At 37.0% G+C, this 26416-nt stretch overlaps 1 protein-coding gene and 1 long non-coding RNA gene across 2 annotated transcripts; both read right to left on the reverse strand.

Annotated features, from left to right (window-relative positions):
* Positions 1-1704: 1704 nt before the first annotated feature.
* Positions 1705-24920, reverse strand: LOC141773579 (polymeric immunoglobulin receptor-like). Its single transcript, XM_074645423.1, has 5 exons — positions 24875-24920; positions 24121-24438; positions 13421-13720; positions 4358-4445; positions 1705-4103 (listed from the first exon to the last, which is right to left on the reverse strand). The coding sequence occupies exons 1-5, from the start codon at positions 24918-24920 to the stop codon at positions 3986-3988; spliced, it is 870 nt and encodes a 289-aa protein (XP_074501524.1). The 3' UTR covers positions 1705-3985.
* On the reverse strand, positions 11119-12065 carry LOC141773889 (uncharacterized). Its single transcript, XR_012595204.1, has 3 exons — positions 12008-12065; positions 11755-11829; positions 11119-11604 (listed from the first exon to the last, which is right to left on the reverse strand). It is a non-coding gene; the product is annotated as an uncharacterized LOC141773889 (long non-coding RNA).
* Positions 24921-26416: the final 1496 nt, after the last annotated feature.

The raw sequence follows: 26416 nt of genomic DNA on the forward strand, positions 1-26416 counted from the left end.
TGTTTACCAAACTGACGAAGAAGGCCAACGCAGCAACAGAGGCTTCGTTTAGTGACGCACATCCTACTGAACCAAAAAGCCCTTCACCTATGGCACATCACATTTGAAGATGTGATTGGGTAAAAGACACTTCCTCTGACTCAACATGTCTTGCAAATAAAATCCCCACCCAACTTCTTCATCTTTAGAGTCCATTTTGCAATCTGGTTTACTTTTTCCTGGGCTGCTACATGTTCATTATGAGCAATGGTAGCTGAGCGCACATCAGTATCACTCTCAGTTTGTGAGCCCTATAATGGATGAATTTGAAACATGTGCATACCAATACCTATACCACCATACTATTTAGTGTGCCAGAAAAAGATTTAGTATGCCCCAATACATAGTATGTCAAATGCAGTATGCCAAAAATACCAGGATGTCCTACTGCATCCGGTCGCATATTGCCGTATGCAAGCTATCATGCTTTTCTGGCTATTCTGACCCACAATCCTCTGCGCAGCGAATATATGAACAAGAAGGTCAAAGTACAAGGTGCAATGTTATGACAAAGCTGTATGGCCAAGTTGTATGCATACAGTACTGCATGCAACAGTATGTACTTTGTAAGGGCAGCTGCAGTATATACTAAAAGTAAAAATAAAACTTGTGATTTGGAACACAGCTATAGTCCTTTTCACATTAAACATTTTGAGTTAGAAAGCACAGGTGTCATTATTAACATTAACGATGACTCCGTTCTATTCAAGTGTCCCAGGAAGCCATGACAGTGTGACAGTGAATCAGCATGCACAATACCACGACACTGAAACTGAGGCAGCTAAATGGAATTCAGCCATTATTCATGTTACTGTGAAATAGGAAACTGACAAGGAACTGACCAGCAACGTAAAAAATGGAGGGTTTGAAAATGCCCAAAAATTTAAAAAAAATAATGCAAATAAGGGCAAAACTCACCTGGAAGTTCTGTAGTGATCTTCAAACACACTGACGGTGGCAATATAGCGCTGTCTGAACACGTCCAGTGGGTTTTATCATCAGGTTGTACAGTGCATTCACGGCTAGTTGCAGCACTGGCAGTAATGTTGGTGAGACAAATGAAAGACAACAAATAGGAAGTGATTGGTATTTAAATAATATTACTCAAAACTGAAAATCGGTTAATTGATTTTGTATTTAAACTTCAGGTGTGAGGTGCTAATTTGTGTTTATCGATCAGACATGCCATTCTAACATCAACCAACTTTAATATTGTTGTAAATGCCAGCGAAAGATGAAGTGCATTGGGTCTTTAAAAGAAAGAACAAAAAAAACAAACTGAAATTAATAAAGATTTTCTCTTGTCAAATTCTTGAAAAAAATATCATATTTTACATCAGTAATTTGTATAGTCTTAATGTTTAGTTCACTAAGATCACCCCTTTTTCACGTGAGGATCAAGAGTTGTGTTATTATTCAACAGGACAATCTTGGTAGCGGCAGCTTGGCCACCAGGCAGGTGGAGCTGCTGGGTCGCAGGTGAGCTCTCGTGAATTGTTTTAAATGGCTGGCTGTAAGTTTATGAGGTGATTAAAAAGTGAATACAAGGGGAATATTTTGAGATGGTGTACAGATACACTATGAGCTTTGCTGGTGTTGTATTGTGAGTGAACCATCTTATTAGCTGCAGGATATTCTAATGTTGATAGAAGGCACATTATAATAGTCATGAAGCAAATTGTTTTTATACATGACACTTGTCACAAATCACAGAAAATCAAATATATACCCATTTTAGTATAGATATAAAAGACTTGCTATGAAAATGTTTGAATAACAGGATAAGTTTCATGTTACCAAGGTGAGAGTGTAAATGTGGATATGTACACTTTTTCGAATCTTAATTATCACTATGTTGGTTTCACTTTGAAGTCTTTCACCTGTGGCACAGTAAAATCATTCCAGTGCTGCAGGTAGTCACAGTAGTACTAGTACTAGCAACAGAGTCTATCCTCTGTAGTTATAAAATGAAGATTTTAACAGCATCGCTCTCACTTACATAACTCTACAATGCACTGATAAAACCACGTTACATGTTGCTCTTTAAGTTCTAAATGTTTGCAGTTCCACAAAGTTTATGAAATTATACTGTTTTAGGGCTGTCAGTCGATTAAAATATTTCGCACGATGGTCCATAGTTAATCACAAATTAATCACACATTTTTTTACTGTTCAAAATGTACCTTAAAGGGAGATTTGTAAAGGATTTAATACTCTTATCAACATATAGACAGCTGCTTTATGCAAATGTATGTACTAAAACTTAAAAATATGCTCAAATCATAACATGGCAAACTGAAGCCCAACAGACAACAACAGCTGTCAGTGTGTCAGAGTGCTGACTTGACTAGAATTTGCCCCAAACTGCATGTGATTATCATAAAGTGGGCATGTCTGTAAAGGGGAGACTCGTGGGTACCCATAGAACCCATTTTCATTCACATATCTTGAGGTCAGAGGTCAAGGGACCCCTTTGGAAATGGCCATAACAGTTTTTCCTCAACCAAATTTAACATAAGTCGTGAGAGATATTTAGCCTCCTTCTCAACAAGCTACATGGTTGGTACCAATGGATTCATTAGGTTTTTCTAGTTTCATATGATGATATCTTCACTCTAGCTTTAAAACTGAGCCCGCTACAACCTAAAAATTACAAGTTGCGTTAATGCGTTAAAGAAATTAGTGGCATTAAAATTATTTTGAACGTTGACAGCCCTAATTATTTTGTACTCCTCTGTGCACTGCAAGTTGTTTGTCTTTATTCAGTTACATTTGACATAATGACTTCTCTAAACATGAAATTAAATGTGAATTCACTTTTAAAGGAATGAAAACAGCATATACATAAAAAAATGATTTAAAACACATGGCTCGTATACATTGAGAGTGTATTAACAGCCTGAAAATAGAAATGAGGATTATATTATTGCAAATTTATACCTAATAAATTAAGCGCATTAAACCCAATATACAATACAACATTCTTTGTGATGTTTTGCCGCTATGCAGAGGTGGATACAAATGCATGGCAAGGGTGAAAAAAACAACAACGAACAACTTGCTGCTGAGACGTCTTTTCAACCAGTTGGAGAACAAAAGACAAAAGAAAATGAGGAAGGAATGGTAAAGAAACTATGCAATGCAAAGCAAACATGATGCAAGTTTATAAGAGACTCAATTAAAGGGCAACATTTTGACTTGGTGAGAACAAAATGGTCGGCAGAAAATACTGAACTACAGTACGTGAAAAGAGTCAGACAGGGTTTGGTTATCTTAATATTCAGCCTTTATATTCCATCCACATCACTCTCTGCATCAGACCTCTGGGTAAAGAAGGAGAGAGAGATATGAAAGCTTCAATTTTTGATTAATTTAAAATTTGTTTAATTTAATTACTGGTGTGGTTTGTAAAATAAAAAGAATGAAAAAGTGTACTCATGTGTGTTTAAGTGTACTTACATTGTGTAATATGAGTTATGGTTTTAATGGTTAAGGGTTACCTCGCCTGAAGTTCTTCTTATGTAACTTACTACCTCTTCAACCTGTGTTGAAGGAGAAAAACACATCCAATTTACAGTAAGATTACAGAATTTTACTAGATGGCATTACATTAGATTACATCAACAATACTTTACAATACTATATTATAGCTTTGTGATCAAAGACATACAACAGTATAGAACTGTAGTAAACATAAACACATTACAATGAAATCATCTCTACAGTGTAATGCAGTTTGCTCTGTGAAAATATAAATCTGGAAATTAATCCACATATTTTACCGTTGTTGTTGCTGATGATTCTACTCTGGTCTGCACTAAAGGAGAGACAGAAAAAAAACACCAGTTACGGACTCTCAATGCTCGATGACAGTAATGCAAACTAGTCCTCAATTCAAACAAAATATTGTAGAATAAACAGAAGTTTATAACACAAATTGGTTTCATCAGTTCACCATATACTTACTGTGTCTTTTGATCAGAAAACAGATGAACAAGGTCACCATGACAACGAGGACCAACACGCTCAGACGGATGCCGAAAATCTTTAGGTGATCAGAAAGACTGCAGCAGGAAATTTGAATACAAATTAATTAACAGTAAATAAATAAACAGAACAGTCTTATTTAAACAGTAGTCTAAAATATATTCATCATCCTGGTCACATACTGCAGTTAAAAAGTTATTTAGTCTTTCAGTAGAACTTATCTTCTAATGTCAGTAAAAACACATGTACAGATTCTTACAAGGACTGTTTTCTGGATCACAAAATGGTCACATTTCTCTAAATACTGTATGTTAATGCAAAGGCTGCTGACCTTGGGTGTCCACCCTGAGCTGTGGGTGCAGGGGTGAGATTCACAGGTTTAAGAGTGGGTGACACAGGGGTTAAACCTGTTGCTGTAACTGTGTAAAATTCAAAATAGCACCATGATTACCACTGTAATACAACAATACTCAATGCTAATATCACTTCTGTATTAAATCAACACATAGATTGTTGTACTTGACAAATAATTATAAATGAAAATTACTTATAGTACTTACTAGTGGCAGGTTGCTCAGTAACAGTTACATGTACTGGCATCTGTAAGTCTCCTTTAGCACACCAATACCAGCCGCTGCTCTCTGTCCTCAGTCCACTCATAGTCACAGTGAAAACATTGGGGACACTCCTACTGATGGTCACTCTTGTTCCATCTATTGGTCCAGACGACGTCGTCACACAGGAGCTGCCCAGCCTGCACCACGCAATTTCTCCAGAGTTATTGTGACAATTGATGGTTATATTACCTCCTTTAAATCCTGTAATCTCCTGATGATCCACATAGAGACTGGGTGTACCTTAAGGTAAAACAAATAATATTCAATAGAAAATTGCAGAAACCTTTGGTACATGCTGGTGATGTTTCAGACGTCTTAATTACTGTCCTCAATCTTTACATTTATTCTCATTAATTTTAGTGATGAAGTAATTCAAAATTGCATCAAACAATGAGAATCTCCTTAGTGTTCACAAAGGATTTGAAATGTGCTTAAAGATGCTTTAAGGTCTCTTACCTCTGTTGACTGACAGGTGAAAATACTCTACGACATCTAGCCCTCCATCAATCTCCACAGCACACCAGTAATCAGTGTCCTCATCCGTCAGATCTTTTATAGTCACAGTGAAGATTCTTTGCTTTTTGTCATCAGAGATTGAAAACTTTTCTGAATTTTGTTGGTTTGTTTTAACTGCATAAGAGCAGCAGTACCGATAATATCCTTTCCACAAGTATTTCACATGGTTTGTGTATTTTGAGTCATAGAGACATGGGATAGTGACCGAATCTCCAGCCTTCACTGACATTTTACTGACTGTTGTTATGCTGTGAATTCCTGCAACAAGAACAAATACAGAATTTTGACAGTTATGCTTGCTAACAGTATTGTTCCTTCCTATGACCTTCATGTTGTAGCGATTCATATCAATAGTTTTGCATATTAAATTATAGTTGTCTCCACAATTTATGAAATAAAACACTGGTAGGTCATTATAAAGGATTATGTAGCACAACTTCCTGCCTAACTGTATCATCACAAAGAAACATAACAGGCTAAACCATTTTAAAAGGACCCGTTACTGACCTGTGAGTCCAGTGAGAATGAGAAGAAAGTTGAGATGAACAGCCATCTCAGTGAGCGAGCAGTCCGACAAAACAACACGAAGCAAGGCACCAACACACTTCTGTACAGAACTCTACTTCTCAATCTTATTCAATATGCAATTGCATCTGTTACAATCGTTCTTCCTCGTAAGTCAGTTGCATCACATAAGTTGGCTGATGAAGTAAATATTGTAAGCAGTCACGTGGTATTTTGGGTTTGTAATTATCAGTGAGCATTGTACACATTAAGCTGTCCAGCCTTCCATTATCTGGTGAGTGGACAGTCTCCATAATATCTGGCAAACTCCTTATGGGAACGCTGGAGACACTGGTGATCACTGATAAAAATGATTAGATAATTAATGGTAACATTGGCCCAATTGTATTCATGTGTGATGATGTTAGTCCCCACAGTAGCCATTTCATTGTAGTGAGACCTTTTTTTTAAACTTGACCTCACGTTATAAAATGACCTATGGTGACCTCTAGGATAATCACAGCCTCATGAAACTTTACAGCCACAAACTGCAGACATAGACCATTCAGAGGATGGATGGCTTATAACTAGCTTTGTTTAAGGGCATGCCAAGCTAGCCGTTATGCAAATGTATTACTTATCTGGCAAACTCTCAAAGCTACTCAAAGCTTTTGGGAAACACTTCTTCAGCTTAAGAAGGGTCGTAAGATGGATATTGCAAACATCTTAGCTTTAAGATGCTTTTGGGAAACCAGGACCAGTTCAGCACTTGTGTGAAACATTTTGCAGCTATGCAGAGGAGAATAAAAAAAGGAGAAGGTGTAAACCCTCAAAATTAAAAAGAAGTAAGAAGTTGTTGCAAAACCAAAGAACAGATGACAACACATTGCAACACTATCATCTAAGAAAAGAGTCCAGTGATAGACAGGCAGATAAGATGTAGGGTTAGGGGTAACATTTACAGGTTTTGCTGGTTCTGGGCCAACCTGCTATATGTTACGTCCTCATCTTTTGCTTCAACCTGTTGCAGAACAGAAGAAAAAATTACAATTAGTAAGAAAGATCAAAGATAAAGCAGACTAAGAGTCAACCGCCACACCAGCAGTGTGGCAAAAAAAATTAGAGAGAAAAGTTACACCATGTATGTGAGCAACAGTGGTGAGACTGGGCTGTTAAAATTTACCGGTTGCACAGATTGTAGTTCGACAGTAACCACAGAGCTGTACATCACGTCCACATCACTCTTAGCTTCTGACCTCTGGGTAAGAAAGAAGAGACAGACGTGAAACAGATCAATTGAACAGTTAAACCTTTTTTCTGCTTTTTGCTTCATTCAAATACAAATGTGTATGATGAAATAATAAATGCTATTTGAGTGTGTCTTTTCGTGTGCTTATGTTGTGTAATACAAGTTGTGGTTTAATGGTTTACGGCTACCTTAACTGACGTTTTTCTCATTTGCGTAACATTGTTGTATGTTACTTCCTCTTCAGCCTGATGAAGGAGCAAACCAAATGTTATTTATATAAAGGCTATCACCATTTTATTAGACTAGATCTGCTTAGATTACATCAACATGACCACCTTTGTTAAAATAGTAATCATGAACCATTTCATAAAAATACTTCCTTTTTAAGGTGAACACATGAGAGGAATTAGAGTTTACTAAAACCTTATTCTTTATAATAGTCCAAAGAAAATATTAATAATTCTGAGTTGGGTCTTACTTAAAAAAAAAAGAAAAGAAACATAAGGTTCAGCCAATAATATTCATACAGTCACTTACCGGGGCTGAAGTTCTTTTCTTTTTCTTAACAGTACTGTATGTTACTTCCTCTTGAGCCTGTGTTGAAGGAGCAGAGGACAGAACATGAATGACAACCAATAACTATAATTGATTTATTTATTAAACCTACTGATCACATATGTGCTCAGTTAAGATTTTATCTGTCAATGCTTACTATCTCTTACAAAAATGAAGTTTATTCAAGTATGCTATTAGTATACTTCTTTTAAACTCAAAATAAGAGTGTATGCTTTCAGATTACTTTTTATCTACCTACCTGTACCTAAATTTAACAAAATTATACTTCAGTATACTTGGCTTCTACTGAAAAGTATACAGAAAAGTATATTTTACTGAGTACTATAAGTTCACTTAAAGGGACTTTAAGAATCAGAAATTGCTTGTTAACAGCGACACCTGTGACCGTTAAGTCAACGAAAGTCAGCGTCCTAAAAAATCGGCCCATGTTTTTTCCTTAATTGTCACTGGGCTGGCCCAATCGATCTGTGCCGGGTGGCCACAGTGGGGAGAAGAGGGAGGGAGATGAGGGAGGGAGTGCAGAGTTTGCGGTAAGCAGTTATGGGCTGCCTGGCTCAACATGTCATGAGAGATGAGCAGTGCTCGAAGTGGGCCGGTACGCAGTATTTTACTAATTTTACTCCTTGGCGTACCGTGACTTTTTCATGCGTACCGGAGCTTCTCACAAGCTGCCGGTATCAGGTTCTTTGTGAGATTCATTATGGTGATACATAATGGAGCAGAGCCAGCAGATTTGAGCCGCGTGCGTTCCCGTAGTGAACTGAAGAGCCGCGCTATTAATATCCGCACAAGCCGAAGCCTGGCTGTTCACATCATTGGCATCATGGCATCAATTATGGAAGAGGGGCAATTTATTGAGTTTTCTTTCCTGAGATTTAAAGGTAAAATTAGAAGTTTAACATAAAAATGCTGTCGCAGTGTACTTATTATTTTGTTATTTTCATTGTTTTAAAGTCACCAGAATTCAGGAAACAAAGACTCTGAAACTCAAATTTTTGCTGCAAGATGTCACAGACTGGAGGAAAACAACCATTCAGAGCTGATTTGGAGTCTGCCGTCCAGCTGCCGCCTGTCGATCACTCACAAACTGCGATCAAACGGTCAAACTAGGCACAGGCACACTCTTTTACTGTAATGCCTATTGAGAAAGTTTGTGACCCGGCAGCCATGTTGAGATCAGTTGGGGAAATATCAAGCACCGCCCACCAGCCGGAGCACAGCCAATAGGAACGCTCTGTCTGAAATGACCTATGATTGGCCAAAGTCTCACGTCACAAGCTAGATTTGTTTTAAAAACAGAGCCAAGAGGAGGTGCAGAAGTCTAGTTTTCTTTCAGAACACTTGAATTACAATATGCTGAAACATTATTATGGAATTTTTTGCCCAATCATGCCAAAAATATACTGTCTACTGCCTCTTTAAAAAAGAAAACAAACATAAGGTTCAACCCCAATAATATTCATACAGTCACTTACCGGGGCTGAAGTTCTTCTTTTTTTCTTAACAGTACTGTATGTTACTTCATCTTGAAATCTACAGATTTGTCAAGTATTTAATACTCTCATCAACATATAGACAGCTGCTTTATGCAAATGTATGTATATATGTATTATTGGAAATCAATTAACAACACGAAACAATGACAAATATTGTCCAGAAACTCTCACAGGTACTGCATTTAGCATAACAAATATGATCTAACCATCACATGGCAAACTCAAGCCCAACAGGCAACAACAGCTGTCAGTGTGTCAGTGTGCTGACTTGACTATGACTTGCCCCAAACTGCATGTACTTATCATAAAGTGGGCATGTCTGTAAAGGGGAGACTCGTGGGTACCCATAGAACACATTTTATTTCAGATATCTTGAGGTCAGGGACCCCTTTCAAAATGACCATTACAGTTTTTCCTCAACAAAATTTTTACGTAAGTTTGGAGCGATATTTAGCCTCCTTCTTGACAAGCTACATGGTTGGTACCAATGGATTATTTAGGTTTTCTAGTTTCATATGATGATATCTTCACTCCAGCTTTAAAACTGAGCCCACTGCAACCTAAAAATCATAAGTTGCGTTAATGCGTTAAGAAAGTCAGTGGCATTAAAACGATTTTTGATTGAGGCATTATCATCGCATTAACGTTGACAGCCCTAATTATTTTGTACTCTGTGCCCTGCAAGTTGTTTATCTTTATTCAGTTCAGTTTGACATCATGACTTCTCTAAACAGGAAATTAAATGTGCATTCACTTTTAAAGGAATGAAAACAGCATATACATAACAAATGAGTTAAAACACATGGCTAGTGTACATTGAGAGTGTATAAACTCCTTGAAAATAGAAATGAGGATTATATTATTGCAAATTTATACCTAATAATTAAGCCCAGTAAGCTCAATATACATGTTCTGCATATAAGCTTAAAGGTTTTTCAATGCCCTTATATAACAAACAGACCAGTGCTTCTTTGCAATGTATTGACGCTATGCAGAGGTGGATCAGAGTTTGCGAATGATTGACAGCTGCCGCCGTTGAATTAACAGACAATAGGAACGCTCTCTCTGTGAAATGACCTGTGATTGGCCAAAGTCTCCCATCACTGGCTGGATTTTTTAAAGCTTGAAAACAGAGCCATGAGGAGGTGCAGAAATCTAGTTTTCTCTCGGAACACTTGAATTACAATATGCTGAAAGGTTATTATGAAATTTTTGCCCAATGATGCCAAAAATATTCTGCATGTTTAAACACATTTTAAACCCAAAATGAAGCAGTGGCCGTTCCTATAATCTTCAGGAAAGTGCAAATCATCTATGCACCATTAATAAAAAGAAAAGAGAAGATGGGGAAAATGCAAAAACAACATCAGGACAGTGGCGTTTCAGCCAGAAGAGATGAATATATTACAAGACAAGAAAATGGAAAGGAGGAGGACGACAATAGAAACTGGTAGATCAATTGCTGAATTCATTTGTGCGTTATTCATTTTCTTATTTTTTATTTTAAAAATTATCCTTCATTTTACATCAAACGTCACTTAAACAACATCACTGTTCAATATAGTACAGACTATAATGAACAAAAACAATAAAAGCATCTTAAGATGCTCTTTAACCTCCTACGAGTCGATAGGATCATTGCTTTGAGGTGAATGCTTTTGTCGAAGCTTTTGGGAAACACTTCTTCAGCTTAAGAAGGGTCGTAAGATGGATATTGCAAACATCTTAGCTTTAAGATGTTTTTGGGAAACCAGTTCAACCGTTCTTCCTCGTAAGTCAGTTGCATCACATAAGTTGGCTGATGAAGTAAATATTGTAAGCAGTCATGTAGTATTTGGGGTTTGTAATTATCAGTGAGCATTGTACACATTAAGCTGTCCAGCCTTCCATTATCTGGTGAGTGGACAGTCTCCATAATATCTGGTAACATCCTTATGGGAACGCTGGAGACACTGGTGATCACTGATACAAATGATTAGATAATTAATGGTAACATTGGCCCAATTGTATTCATGTGTGATGATGTTAGTCCCCACAGTAGCCATTTCATTGTAGTGAGACCTTTTTTTTAAATTTGACCTCACGTTATAAAATGAACTATGGTGACCTCTAGGATAATCACAGCCTCATGAAACTTTACAGCCACAAACTACAGACATAGACCATTCAGAGGATGGATGGCTTATAACTAGCTTTGTTTAAGGGCATGCCAAGCTAGCCATTATGCAAATGTATTACTTATCTGGCAAACTCTCAAAGCTACTCAAAGCTTTTGGGAAACACTTCTTCAGCTTAAGAAGGGTCGTAAGATGGATATTGCAAACATCTTAGCTTTAAGATGCTTTTGGGAAACCAGGCCCAGTTCAGCACTTGTGTGAAACATTTTGCAGCTATGCAGAGGAGAATAAAAAAAGGAGAAGGTGTAAACCCTCAACATTAAAAAGAAGTAAGAAGTTGTTGCAAAACCAAAGAACAGATGGCAACACATTGCAACACTATCATCTAAGAAAAGAGTCCAGTGATAGACAGGCAGATAAGATGTAGGGTTAACATGGGGTTACAGGTTCTGCTGGTGCTGGGCCAACCTGCTATATGTTACATCCTCATCTTTTGCTTCAACCTGTTGCAGAACAGAAGAAAAAAATGACAATTAGTAAGAAAGATCAAAGATAAAGCAAACTAAGAGTCAACTGCCACACTAGCAGTGTGGCTAAGAAAAGCTACACTATATATGTGAGCAACAGTGTGAGACTGGGCTCTTAAAATGTACCCTTTGCACAGATTGCTGTTCGACAGTAACCACAGAGCTGTACATCACGTCCACATCACTCTTAGTTTCTGATCTCTGGGTAAGAAAGAAGAGACAGTTATGAAACAGATCAATTGAACAGTTAAACCTGTTTTTGTTTTTTGCATCATTCAAATACAAATGTGTATGATGAAATAATAAATGCTTTTTGAGTGTGTCTTTTCTTGTGCTTATGTTGTGTAATACAAGTTGTGGTTTAATGGTTTACGGCTACCTTAACTGAAGTTTTTCTCATGTGCGTAACATTGCTGTATGTTACTTCCTCTTCAGCCTGATGAAGGAGCAAATCAAATGTTCTTTAAATAAAGGCTAAACACCATTTTATTAGACTAGATCTGATTGGATTACATCAACAAGACCACCTTTATTAAAATACTAATCATGAACCATTTCATAAAAATACTTCCTTTTTAAGGCGAACACATGAGAGGAATTAGAGTTTACTAAAACCTTATTCTATACAATAGTCCAAAGAAAATACTAATAATTCTGAGGTTGGTCTTACCTAATAAAAAAGAAAAGAAACATAAGGTTCAGCCAATAATAATCATACAGTCACTTACCGAGCCTGTAGTTCTTCTCTTTTTCTTAACAGTACTGTATGTTACTTCCACTTGAGCCTGTGTTGAAGGAACAGAGGACAGAACATGAATGGCAACCAATAACCATAATTGATTTATTCATTAAACCTAATACTGTGTTTGTCATCACATAATGTGCTCAATTAAGTTTCCATCTTCTCCTATCAAAAGATGCACAAGAATGATATTATCAAGATGCATTTTGTGTAATATAACTATTAGATGTTCAGCTACAGTGATACATGGCAGTCCTGCAGCTGCAAATGGACAATACAGTATAGTCTCTGAAATGTGTAGTCTTTATTTCGCTCGGTATCACGGCAGTGTTAAATTAAACAAATGGCCACGATAGCGCGTCTCTTTCTTTGTAAGAGAAATGTAACTGGAAATGAATCAGCATATCTTACTGTACCATTATAGTGGCAGATGATTCTGCTTTGGTCCGCTCTAAAAGTGAAGCAATGAAAACTCCAATTAGTGACCATCAGTGCTCAATGACAATAATGCACATTAGTCTACATTTATGGTAAAACATATTTACGATTAACAAAAACCTTTTGGTATGAAATATCAAAATTCAGTATAGACTTACTGTATCTTTTTAACACAAACCAGATGCACAATGTCACCATTACAACAAAGATCAGCAAACTCAAAGGGATGATGAAGCGCATCAGGTCCACTGGAACACTGGGGCTTAAATCACATAATGCAAATCAAATTAAATAAAAAGACTTGAATGCAGTGTATATAGTTGAATGCAAATGTGAAGGCTTCTGACCTGTGCTGTTCACCCTGAACTGTGGTAGATGAGTTGTCTGTAAAAACAGTGGTGACATTCACAGGCTCAGGAGTTGATGATACGGTGGTTAAATGACTTGTTGCTGTAAGAGTGGCTATAATCCAAAACAAGACAATGAATACAAGAGTAAAATGACAATAATGAATCCAAATATATCTTATATATTAAATCAACACATTTATAAATGATACTTGACAAATATTTATAATTTACAATTTTATATTTAGAATTTATAATAACTTACTAGTGGCAGGTTTCTCAGTAACAGTTACATGTACTGGCATCTGTATGTCTCCTTTAACACACCAATACCAGCCGCTGCTCTCTGTCCTCAGTCCACTCATAGTCACAGTGAAAACATTGGGGACATTTGCATTGATGGTCACTCTTGTTCCATCTATTGATCCAGACGACGTCGTCATACAGGAGCTGCCCAGCCTGCACCACTTCATTTCACCATAGTTATGATAGTGACAGTTTATGGTTATAGTATGTCCTTTAAATCCTGTAATCTCCTGATGATCCACATAGAGACTGGGCGTATCTTAAGGGAAAACAAATTCAATAGAAAATTGCAGAAACCTTTGGACATAATGGTGATATTTCAGACATCTTAATACAACTGGTGGATAATTAATGTCCTCAACCTTTACATTTATTTTCTATAATTTTGAGTAGCAAAGCAATAACAAAATTGCAGCAAATAATGACAACTTCCTCAGTGTTCACAAAGGATTTTAAATGTTAAAGATGTTTAAGGTCTCTTACCTCTGGTGACCGACAGGTGAAAATACTCTTTGACATCTGGCAATACATCATTCTTCACAGCACACCAGTAATAATCAGTGTCCTCATCAGTCAGATATTTTATAGTCACAGTGAAGATTCCTCTTCTTTTGTCATCAGAGATTGAAAACTGTCCTGAACTACTTGGTTGGTTTGTTTTAACTGCATCAGAGCAGGAGAACCAATGATTTCCTTTACAGAGGTATTTCACATGGTTCATATAATGTGAGTCATAGAGACATGGGATGGAGATTGAATCTCCAGGCTTCACTGACACTTTACTGACTGTTGTCATGCTGTGAATTCCTGCAACAAGAACAAATACAGCATTTTAATGCTTTTATTCACTTACAATAATCTTCCTTCAGATGACCTGCATGTAATAGATGTTCATATTAGCTGTTGTTTTACACATTAGGTTAAAATATTTGAAATACAAACTGGAGGGTATATTACTCAATGACATTTAAAGAATTAGATGCATAAAAACCCACATTTCTAAATTGTAACATGAACCTGGTGACCGACCTGTGAGTCCAGTGATGATGAGAAGAAAGCTGAGATGAACAGTCATGTTGGTGAGTGAGCAGAGTCAGATAAAACTACATCAACAAAGGCACTGACAGACTGACTTTCTATTTCCTCATTTTAGTAAATATACAACTGCAACACATCTCTCCTCCCCCTCCAACAGTTGCAGTTGATTGGATGACGTATATAAATAAATATATAACCTTTGCACAGTTTGTTGTTCTACAACAACCATTAAGTTCTTTATCTTTATTTAGTTACATTTGACATAATGACTTCTCTAAACATGAAATTAAATGTATAATATATATGTAATATATTACCTCCTTTAAATCCTGTAATCTCCTGCTGATCCACATAGAGACTGGGCGTACCTTTAGGTAAAACAAATAATATTCAATAGAAAATTGTAGAAGCTTTTGGTACATGCTGATGATGTTTCAGACGTCTTAATTACTGTCCTCAAACTTTACATTTATTCTCATTCATATTTAGTGATAAAGTAATTCAATCAGGAAAGACTCGTATGAATTGAATGATGATTTATTACAAAGTGCACAAATTATGAATAGCACATTCTTTGGCGATTTAGACCCGATGTGAAATAATAAAGGGGAAGTGAAGCTGTAGTAGGATGTAGAAATATTCCCCCCGGGTCTAGACACTGGTGGTGGTGGTGGTGAAGACTGATGCAGATCCGATGAATGAAGTGGAGCAGGATTACTCTGATGTGATGAATCTGGAGGTGATGGGGTGGTGGAGGGTCGCGTCCGTTTGCTGAATGCTTACACTGAAAGCGCATAGAGGAGAATGTTTTTTCAAACTTTTGACAGCAGCATGTGATTGGTTGAGGGAGATATGGCAAGCTCTGATTGGTCGCTGAAAAGAGAGACGCCCATAATCAGCTGACATATTAATAGCCCATGAGAGAGAGAGACCCAGAATGAATGAGAATGAATGAGCTTGCACCCCCAGTCTTCCTGTCTGAATTTACGCATAAGCTTCATTTAAAAACTGCAATAAACAATGAGAACCTCCTTAGTGTTCACAAAGGATTTGAAATGTGCTTAAAGACGCTTTAAGGTCTCTTACCTCTGGTGACTGACAGGTGAAAATACTCTCTGACATCTGGCCCATCATCAATCTCCACAGCACACCAGTAATCAGTGTCCTCATCCGTCAGATCTTTTATCGTCACAGTGAAGATTCTTTGCTTTTTGTCATCAGAGATTGAAAACTTTTCTGAATTTTGTTGGTTTGTTTTAACTGCATAAGAGCAGCAGTACCGATAATATCCTTTACACAAGTATTTCACATGGTTTGTGTATTTTGAGTCATAGAGACATGGGATAGTGACCGAATCTCCAGCCTTCACTGACATTTTACTGACTGTTGTTATGCTGTGAATTCCTGCAAAAATAACAAATACAGAATTTTGACAGTTATGCTTGCTAACAGTATTGTTCCTTCCTATGACCTTCATGTTGGAGCGATTCATATTAAGAGTTATGCATATTAAATTATAGTTGTCTCCACAATTTATGAAATAAAACACTGGTAGGTCATTATAAAGGATTATGTAGCACAACTTCCTGCCTAACTGTATCATCATCTGACAAGAGGAACACAAAGAAACATAATAGGCTAAACCATTTTAAAAGGACCCGTTACTGACCTGTGAGTCCAGTGAGAATGAGAAGAAAGTTGAGATGAACAGCCATCTCAGAGAGCGAGCAGTCCGACAAAACAACACGGAGCAAGGCACCAACACACTTCTGTACAGAATTATACTTCCCAATTGTATAACATATGCAATTGCATCTGTTACAATCGTTCTTCCTCGTAATTCAGTTGCATCACATAAGTTGGCCGATGAAGTAAATATTGTAAGCAGTCACGTAGTATTTGGGGTTTGTAATTATCAGTGAGCATTGTACACATTAAGGTGTCCAGCCTTCCATTATCTGGTGAGCGGACAGTCTCCATAATATCTGGCAAACTCCTTATGGGAACGCTGGAGACACTGGTGATCACTGATACAAATGATTAGATAATTAATGGTAACATTGGCCCAATTGTATTCATGTGTGATGATGTTAGTCCCCACAGTAGCTATTTCATTGTAGTGAGACCATTTTTTGAAACTTGAACTCATGTTATAAAATGACCTGTGGTGACCTCTAGGATAATCACAGCCTCATGAAACTTTACAGCCACAAACTAGAGACATAGACCATACAGAGGATGGATGGCTTATAACTAGCTTTGTTTAAGGGCATGCCAAGCTAGCCGTTATGCGAATGTATTACTTGGTGACATCACCATGTTATGGAAGAAAAGGCGGGACTTCAATCAAGGCGTTTCAGGCAGTTCAGGAGCAATGTTTCTGTGGGGGAGAGGAACTCCCTTTGGCATGGACTTTGGGCTTTGTAACTTTGCCGACCTTTCACATGAACAAAAAACTATAAAACACACTAAAGGAAAGGGGAAAAAGCACAAAAGCGTAATAGGTCGCCTTTAAGATTTAGGTTTGTGATGTTGATCGAAGGCACATTATAATAGTCATGAAGCAAATTGTTTTTATTGATGACACTTGTCACGAATCACAGTAAATCAAACATATACCCATTTTAGTACAGCTATGATAGACTTGCTATGAAAATGTCTAAATAACAGGATAAGTTTCATGTTACCAAGTTGAGGGTGTAAATGTGGATATGTACACTTTTTCGAATCTTAATTATCAATTTGTTGGTTTCACTTTGAAGTCTTTCACTTGTGGCACAGTAAAGTTATTCCAGTGCTGCAGGTAGTCACAGTAGTACTAGTACTAGCAACAGAGTCTCTCATCAATAGTTATACAATTAAGGTTTTAAAAGGCATCGCTCTCACTTCCATATCTCTACAATGCACTGATAAAACCACATTACATGTTGCTCTTTAAGTTCTAAATGTTTGCAGTTTCACAAAGCTAATGAAATTATATTATTTTTAGGGCTGTCAATGGATTAAAATAATCGATTGTGATTAATCGCATGATGGTCCAGAGATGATCGCAAATTAATCCCACTTTTTTATCTGTTCAAAATGTACCTTAAAGGGAGATTTGTCAAGTATTTAATACTCTCATCAACATATAGACAGCTGCTTTATGCAAATGTATGTATATATGTATTATTGGAAATCAATTAACAACACGAAACAATGACAAATATTGTCCAGAAACTCTCACAGGTACTGTATTTAGCATAACAAATATGCTCTAACCATCACATGGCAAACTCAAGCCCAACAGGCAACAACAGCTGTCAGTGTGTCAGTGTGCTGACTTGACTATGACTTGCCCCAAACTGCATGTGATTATCATAAAGTGGGCATGTCTGTAAAGGGGAGACTCGTGGGTACCCATAGAACCCATTTACATTCACATATCTTGAGGTCAGAGGTCAAGTGACCCCTTTGAAAATGGCCATGACAGTTTTTCCTCAACCAAATTTATCGTAAGTTTGGAGAGATATTTAGCCTCCTTCTCAACAAGCTACATGGTTGGTACCAATGTATTCATTAAGTTTTTCTAGTTTCATATGATGATATCTTCACTCTAGCTTTAAAACTGAGCCCGCTACAACCTAAAAATCACAAGTTGCGTTAATGTGTTAAAGAAATTAGTTGCATTAAAATGATTTTTAACGTTGACGGCACTAATTATTTTGTACTCCTCTGTGCACTGCAAGTTGTTTATCTTCATTCAGTTACATTTCACATAATTACTTCTCTTAACATGAAATTAAATGTGCATTCACTTTTAAAGGAATGAAAACAACATATACATACAAAATTTGTTAAAACACATGGCTAGTGTACATTGAGAGTGTATAAACTCCCTGAAAATAGAAATGAGGATTATATTATTGTGAATTTATACCTAATAATTAAGCCCAGTAAACTCAATATACATGTTCTGCAGATAAGCTTAAAGGTTTTTCAATGCCCTTATAAAACAAACAGACCAGTGCTTCTTTGCAATGTATTGACGCTATGCAGAGGTGGATCAGAGTTTGCGAGTGATTGACAGCTGCCTCCGTTGAATGAACCGCCAATAGGAACGCTCTCTCTCTGAAATGACCTGTGATTGGCCAAAGTTTCCCATCACTGGCTGGATTTTTTTAAAGCTTGAAAACAAAGCCATGAGGAGGTGCAGAAATCTAGTTTTCTCTCAGAACACTTGAATTACAATATGCTGAAAGATTATTATGACATTTTTGCCCAATGATGCCAAATATATTCTGCATGTTTAAACACATTTTAAACACAAAATGAAGCAGTGGCCGTTCTTATAATCTTCACGAATGTGCAAAATCATCTATGCACCATTAATAAAAAGAAAAGAAAAGATGTGGAAAATGCAAAAACAACATCAGGACAGTGGCGTTTCAGCCAGAAGAGATGAATATATTACAAGACAAGAAAAAGGAAAGGAGGAGGACGACAACAGAAACTTGTAGATCAATTGCTGAATTAATTTGTGCGTTATTCATTTCATTTTATTTTTTTTAATTTTAAACATTATCCTTCATTTTACATCAAACGTCACTTAAACAACATCACTGTTCAATATAGTACAGATTATAATAAACAAAAACAATAAAAACTTCTTAAGATGCACTTTAACCTCCTACGAGTCGATAGGATCATTGCTAAGAGTAGAATGCTTTTGTCGAAGATTTTGGGAAACACCTCTTAAGCTTAAGAAGGGACGTAAGATGGATATTGCAAACATCTTAGCTTTAAGATGCTTTTGGGAAACCAGGCCCAGTTCTGCACTTGTGTGAAACATTTTGCAGCTATGCAGAGGAGAATAAAAAAAGGGGAAGGTGTAAACCCTCAAAATTAAAAAGAAGTAAGAAGTTGTTGCAAAACCAAAGAACAGTTGACAACACATTGCAACACTATCATCTAAGAAAAGAGTTTTGCTGGTTCTGGGCCAACCTGCTATATGTTATATCCTCATCTTTTGCTTCAACCTGTTGCAGAACAGAAGAAAACATGACAATTAGTAAGAAAGATCAAAGATAAAGCAGACTAAGAGTCAACCGCCACACTAGCAGTGTGGCTAAAAAATTAGAGAGTAAAGTTACACCATGTATGTGAGCAACAGTGTGAGACTGGGCTGTTAAAATTTACCGGTGGCACAGATTGGTGTTCGACAGTAACCACAGAGCTGTACGTCACGTCCACATCACGCTTAGCTTCTGATCTCTGGGTAAGAAAGAAGAGACAGATGTGAAACAGATCAATTGAACAGTTAAACATTTTTTTGTTTTTTGCTTCATTCAAATACAAATGTGTATGATGAAATAATAAATGCTATTTGAGTGTGTCTTTTCTTGTGCTTATGTTGTGTAATACAAGTTGTGGTTTAATGGTTTACGGCTACCTTAACTGAAGTTTTTCTCATTTGCGTAACATTGCTGTATGTTACTTCCTCTTTAGCCTGATGAAGGAGCAAAACAAACCTTATTTAAATAAAGGATAAACACCATTTTATTAGACTAGATCTGATTGGATTACATCAACAAGACCACCTTTATTAAAATACTAATCATGAACCATTTCATAAAAATACTTCCTTTTTAAGGCGAACACATGAGAGGAATTAGAGTTTACTAAAACCTTATTTTATACAATAGTCCAAAGAAAATACTAATAATTCTGAGGTGGGTCTTACTTAAGAAAAAAGAAAAGAAACATAAGGTTAGCCAATAATATTCATACAGTCATACAGAAGTTCTTCTCTTTTTCTTAACAGTACTGTATGTTACTGCCTCTTGAGCCTGTGTTGAAGGAACAGAGGACAGAACATGAATGGCAACCAATAACCATAATTGGTTAATTAATTAAACCTGTTACTGTATGTGTGATCACCGATGTGCTCAATTAAGATTCTATCTGTCAATGCTTACTATCCCTTACAAAAAAGAAGTCTATTCTAGTATGCTATTAGTATACTTCTTTTAAACTTAAAATAAGAGTGTATGCTTTCAGATTACTTTTTATGTACCTACCTGTACCTAAACTTAACAAAATGATACTTCAGTATACTTGGCTTATACCGTCAAGTATACAGAAAAGTCTTAGTGTACTTGGCTTATACTGAAAAGTATACAGAAAAGTTTATTTTGCTTAGTATTATAAGTTCACTTAAGAAAACGTACAAGTATACTTGCAGTAAAAACTTTTAAACTAATACTCAGTTTACGCTACAAGTATAACTACTAAACTAACAGTATACCTATAAGTTCACTTGTAGTATAGTTCATATTATAGTTGCAGTACAAAATACAATTTGGATGTAAATTAGTTGTGTACTCAAAGTTTATTACTCTTACATTTAAAGTATACTTTAATAAACTAAAAAGTGGGCCAATGTAGTCCCAAGAAGTATTGAAGTAGTACACTTACAAGTATACTACTAATATATTGATATTATTATACTTGTTACATAAAGTATACTTGGGAATAAACTTTAACTATACTGAAGATTACTTCATAAAATAAACTTAAAGTATACTTTTTTTACATAAGGGATGTTCTCCTATAAAAAGACACGTAAGACTGATATTAAAGCAGCAGCAGGTAGAAATGGAGCAAATATAATTAAAGGGACTGTTTGTAACTTTTTATACGTATAAATTAACTGGGTCGGTTTCCCATGCGCGCTTGCATATGCGCGCTCGCGTGTGGCTGCGCTGTTCAGACTCAGACTCCAACACAAACTACACGGAAGCACCAAAACCACAAAGTTATATCTAGTGAAGCCCGTCTTGCAAAACAGTGTTGGCCGGAGTCTCTGCTCCTCTGCCTGCTTGCCATCACTCAGCTTGCCTCAAGCATCCCGTGCATGCGCGCACACTACACACTGCAGAAGACTTCGTAGCTCTGAGAATATCTAGTGAATGTACACTGGACATTTGTGCAGAAATAACTGCTGCAGCTCCTCCAGACCAACAGAGGTTTTCCGTGTCTTGTGAAGTGACGGGGCTCCGCATCGAGAAACGTTATCGTCTCTGACTGGGTGCCGGTGTCTCTCTCTGGTCGCAGTGGGAGGGAGCTTTTCCGGGCTTTTCCTGAAACAGGAAAAGCCAACATTAGGATCAGCATCGATTCATGGAGAGACCTTCGTCTGGTCAGCTAACATTACTGTCAAGCAGCTGAAATATAGATTGATATTGTGGTTTTAGCTGACGTGTGTCGCCTCACTATTTTGAGCGATGCTCGTTCATGTCTATTGTAGAGCGAGCACAAGCGTGAGCCCGACGCTGACTTTCATTGACTTAACGGCTGCAGGTGTCGCTGTTAACAAGCAATTCTGAATCTTACAAACAGTCCCTTTTAAAAGAGTTTTTTATAAAACGGTTACTATATCCTGACAGTAGTGCATGAGACAGGTAATCTGATCAAAATCATGTGCCTCTGTGTCCTCTGGTGTCCTAATTGCATCTGTAAGATTTCACAGACTAGAGGAAAACAACCAGTCAGAGCTGATCTGGAGTCTGCCGTCCAGCTGCCGTCTGTTGATCACTCACAAACAGCGATCAAACGGTCAAACTAGGCACAGGCACAGGCACACTCTGTTACTGTAATGCCTATTGAGAAAGATTGTGACCCGGCAGCCATGTTGAGATCAGTTGAGGAAATATCAAGCACCGCCCAACAGCCGTAGCACAGCCAATGGGAACGCTCAATAGGAACGCTCTCTCTGAAATTGCCTGTGATTGGCCAAAGTTTCACGTCACAAGCTAGATTTTTAAAAAATTTAAAAAGCCTGAAAACAGAGCCATGAGGAGTTGCAGAAGTCTAGTTTTCTTTCAGAACACTTGAATTACAATATGCTGAAAGGTTATTATGGAATTTTTGCCCAGTGATGCCAAAAGCACACTGCCTATACTGCCACTTTAAAAAAGAAAAAAAACATAAGGTTCAGCCCCAATAATATTTGTACAGTCACTTACCGGGGCTGAAGTTCTTCTCTTTTTCTTAACAGTACTGTATGTTACTTCCTCTTAAGCCTGTGTTGAAGAAGCAGAGGACAAAACATGAATGGCAACCAATAACCATAATTGATTTATTCATTAAACCTCTTACTGTATTTGTCATCGCATATGTGCTCAATTAAGTTTCTATCTGTCAATGCTTTCTCTATTCTCCTATCAAAAGATCCACAAGAATGATATTATCAAGATGCATTTTGTGTAATATAACTATTAGATGTTCAGCTGCAGTGATACATGGTAGTCCTGCAGCTGCAAATGGACAATACAGTATAGTCTCTGAAATGTGTACTCTTTATTTCGCTCGGTATCACGGCAGTGTTAAATTAAGCAAATGGCCACGATAGCGCGTCTCTTTCTTTGTAAGAGAAATGTAACGGGAAATGAATCAGCATATCTTACTGTACCATTATTGTGGCAGATGATTCTACTTTGGTCTGCTCTAAAAGTGAAGCAATGAAAAAAACAATCAGTGATCATCAGTGCTCAATGACAATAATGCACAGTAGTCTACATTTATGGTAAAACATATTTACGATTAACAAAAACGTTTTGTTATGAAATATCAAAATTCAGTATAGACTTACTGTGTCTTTTGAACAAAAACCAGATGCACAATGTCACCATTACAACAAAGATCAGCAAACTCAAAGGGATGATGAAGTGCATCAGGTCCACTGGAACACTGCGGCTTAAATCACATAATGCAAATCAAATTAAATAAAAAGACTTGAATGCAGTGTATATAGTTGAATGTTAATGTGAAGGCTTCTGACCTGTGCTGTTCCCTCTTAACTGTGGTAGATGGTTTGTCTGTAAAAACAGTGGTGACATTCACAGGCTCAGGAGTTGATGATAAGGTGGTTAAATGGCTTGTTGCGGTAAGAGTGGCTATAATCCAAAACAAGACAATTAATACTATAGTAAAATGACAATAATGAATCCTAATGTCTCTTCTATATTAAATCAAAACATTTATAAATGACACTTGACAAATATTTATAATTTACAATTATATATTTTTAATTTATAATAACTTACTAGTGGTAGGCTGCTCAGTAACAGTTACATGTACTGGCATCTGTAAGCTTCCTTTAGCACACATATACCAGCCGCTGCTCTCTGTCCTCAGTCCACTCATAGTCACAGTGAAAACATTGGGGACACTTGCATTGGTGGTCACTCTTGTTCCATCTATTGGTCCAGACGACGTCGTCACACAGGAGCTGCCCAGCCTGCACCACGCAATTTCTCCAGAGTTAAGATAGTGACAATTGATGGTTATATTACCTCCTTTAAATCCTGTAATCTCCTGATGATCCACATAGAGACTGGGCATACCTTAAGGGAAAACAAATAGTATTCAAGAAAAAATTGCAGAAGCCTTTGGTACATGCTGGTGATGTTTCAAACATCTTATTACAACTGGTGGATAATTAATGTCCTCAACCTTTACATTTATTCACATTCATTTAGAGTGACAAAGTAATTAAAAAATTGCAGCAAACAATGAGCCCCCCCCTTAGTGTTCACAAGGGATTTTAAATGTGCTTAAAGATGCTTTAAGGTCTCTTACCTCTGTTGACCGACAGGTGAAAATACTCTCTGACATCTGACCCTCCGTTAATCTCCACAGCACACCAGTAATCAGTGTCCTTATCCGTCAGATCTTTTATCGTCACAGTGAAGATTCTTTGCTTTTTGTCATCAGAGATTGAAAACTTTTCTGAATTTTGTTGGTTTGTTTTAACTGCATAAGAGCAGGAGGACCATGTAGATCCTTTACACAAGTATTTCACATGGTTTGTGTATTTTGAGTCATAGAGACATGGGATAGTGACCGAATCTCCAGCCTTCACTGACACTTCACTGACTGTTGTTATGCTGTGAATTCCTGCAACAAGAACAAATACAGCATTTTAACAGATATGCTTGCTAACAGTATTGTTCCTTCCTATGACCTTCATGTTGGAACGATTCATATTAACAGTTGTGCATATTATATTATAGTTGTCTCCACAATTTATGAAATAAAACACTGGTAGGTCATTATAGAGGATTATGTAGCACAGATTCCTTCCCAACTGTATCATCATCTGACATGAGGAACACAACAAGAACAAATGCAGCATTTTAATGCTTTTATTCAGTAACAATAATCTTCCTTCAGATGACCTGCATGTAATAGATGTTCATATTAGCTGTTGTTTTACACATTAGGTTAAAATATTTGAAATACAAACTGGAGGGTATATTACTCAATGACATTTAAAGAATTAGATGCATAAAAACCCACATTTCTAAATTGTAACATGAACCTGGTGACCGACCTGTGAGTCCAGTGATGATGAGAAGAAAGCTGAGATGAACAGTCATGTTGGTGAGTGAGCACAGTCAGATAAAACTACATCAACAAAGGCACTGACAGACTGACTTTCTATTTCCTCATTTTAGTAAATATACAACTGCAACACATCTCTCCTCCCTCTCCAACAGTTGCAGTTGATTGGATGGTGTTTATATATAAATATCCTTTGCACAGTTTGTTGTTCTCCAGTAACCACAGAGTTGTACATCACGTCCACATCACTCTTAGCTTCTGGCCTCTACGTAAGAAAGAAGAGACAGATGTGCAGATCTGAATTAAACGGTTTAATTTTTTTTTTCCTTCATTCAATTAGAAATGTGTATGATGAAATAACAAATGATATTTGAGTGTACTTATTCGTCACATAAATTCAAGTGCAACAGGCAACAACAGCTGCCAGTGTGTCAGTGTGCTGACTTGACTATGACTTGCCCCAAACTGCATGTGATTATCATAAAGTGGGCATGTCTGTAAAGGGGAGACTCGTGGGTACCCGTAGAACCCATTTTCATTCACTTATCGTGAGGTCAGAGGTCAAGGGACCCCTTCGAAAATGGCCATGACAGTTTTTCCTCAACAAAATGTAACCTAAGTTTGGAGCGATATTTAAACCTCCTTCTCGACAAGTTAAATGGTTGGTACCAATCGATTCATTAAGTTTTTCTAGTTTCATATGATGATATCTTCACTCTAGCTTTAAAACTGAGCCCACTACAACCTAAAAACCACAAATTGCGTTAATGTGATTACCATTAAAACGATTTTTCGTTAATGCGTTATTGTTAAACCCAATATATAACATTCTTTGCAATGTTTTGCTGCTATGCAGAGGTGGATACAAATGCATGGCAAGGGTGAAAGAAAACAACAACGAACAGCTTGCTGCTGAGACGTCTTTTCAACCAGTTGGAGAACAAAAGAAAAATGAAAATGAGGAAGGAATGGCAAAGAAACTATGCAATGCAAAGAGCAAACGTGATGCAAGTTTGTGTGAGACTCAATTAAAAGGCAACATTTTGACTTGGTGAGAACAAAATGGTTGGCAGGAAATACTGAACTTGTACTTGTCCATACAGTACGTGAAAAGGGTCAGACAGGGTTTGGGTATCTTAATATTCACCCTTTATATTCCATCCACATCACTCTCTGCATCAGACCTCTGGGTAAAGAAGGAGAGAGACATATGAAAGTTTCCATTTTTGATGAACTTGAGTCAACTTCATTGACTATAATGCTGTGAATTGCTGCAACAAGAACAAATACAGCATTTTAATGGTTGTATTTACTAACAATAATCTCCCATATGACCTGTAGATGTTCATATTAGATGTTGTTTTACATATTAGGTCTTCAAAATATATGAAATACAAGGCAGGAGGATATTACTTGTCTAATTCACAGTTATCATTATTATCTTCTGACATGACCATTAGAAACATACAATATATACACAATTATAAAATGATTCCTGTCATTGACCTGTGAGTCCGGCGGTGAGGATGAG

This window comes from Sebastes fasciatus, chromosome 9 (genome assembly GCF_043250625.1).
Source record: "Sebastes fasciatus isolate fSebFas1 chromosome 9, fSebFas1.pri, whole genome shotgun sequence".
In the NCBI taxonomy this organism is placed as follows: domain Eukaryota; kingdom Metazoa; phylum Chordata; class Actinopteri; order Perciformes; family Sebastidae; genus Sebastes; species Sebastes fasciatus.

Coding starts and splice junctions, on each gene's coding strand:
- LOC141773579 (XM_074645423.1), bottom strand. CDS start 24,920: ATGACTGTTCATCTCAGCTTTCTTCTCATCATCACTGGACTCACAG. Junction 24,439..24,874: donor CATCATCACTGGACTCACAG/GTCGGTCACCAG, acceptor TTCTTGTTGCAG/GAATTCACAGCATAACAACA. Junction 4,104..4,357: donor GCTCAGGGTGGACACCCAAG/GTCAGCAGCCTT, acceptor TTCCTGCTGCAG/TCTTTCTGATCACCTAAAGA.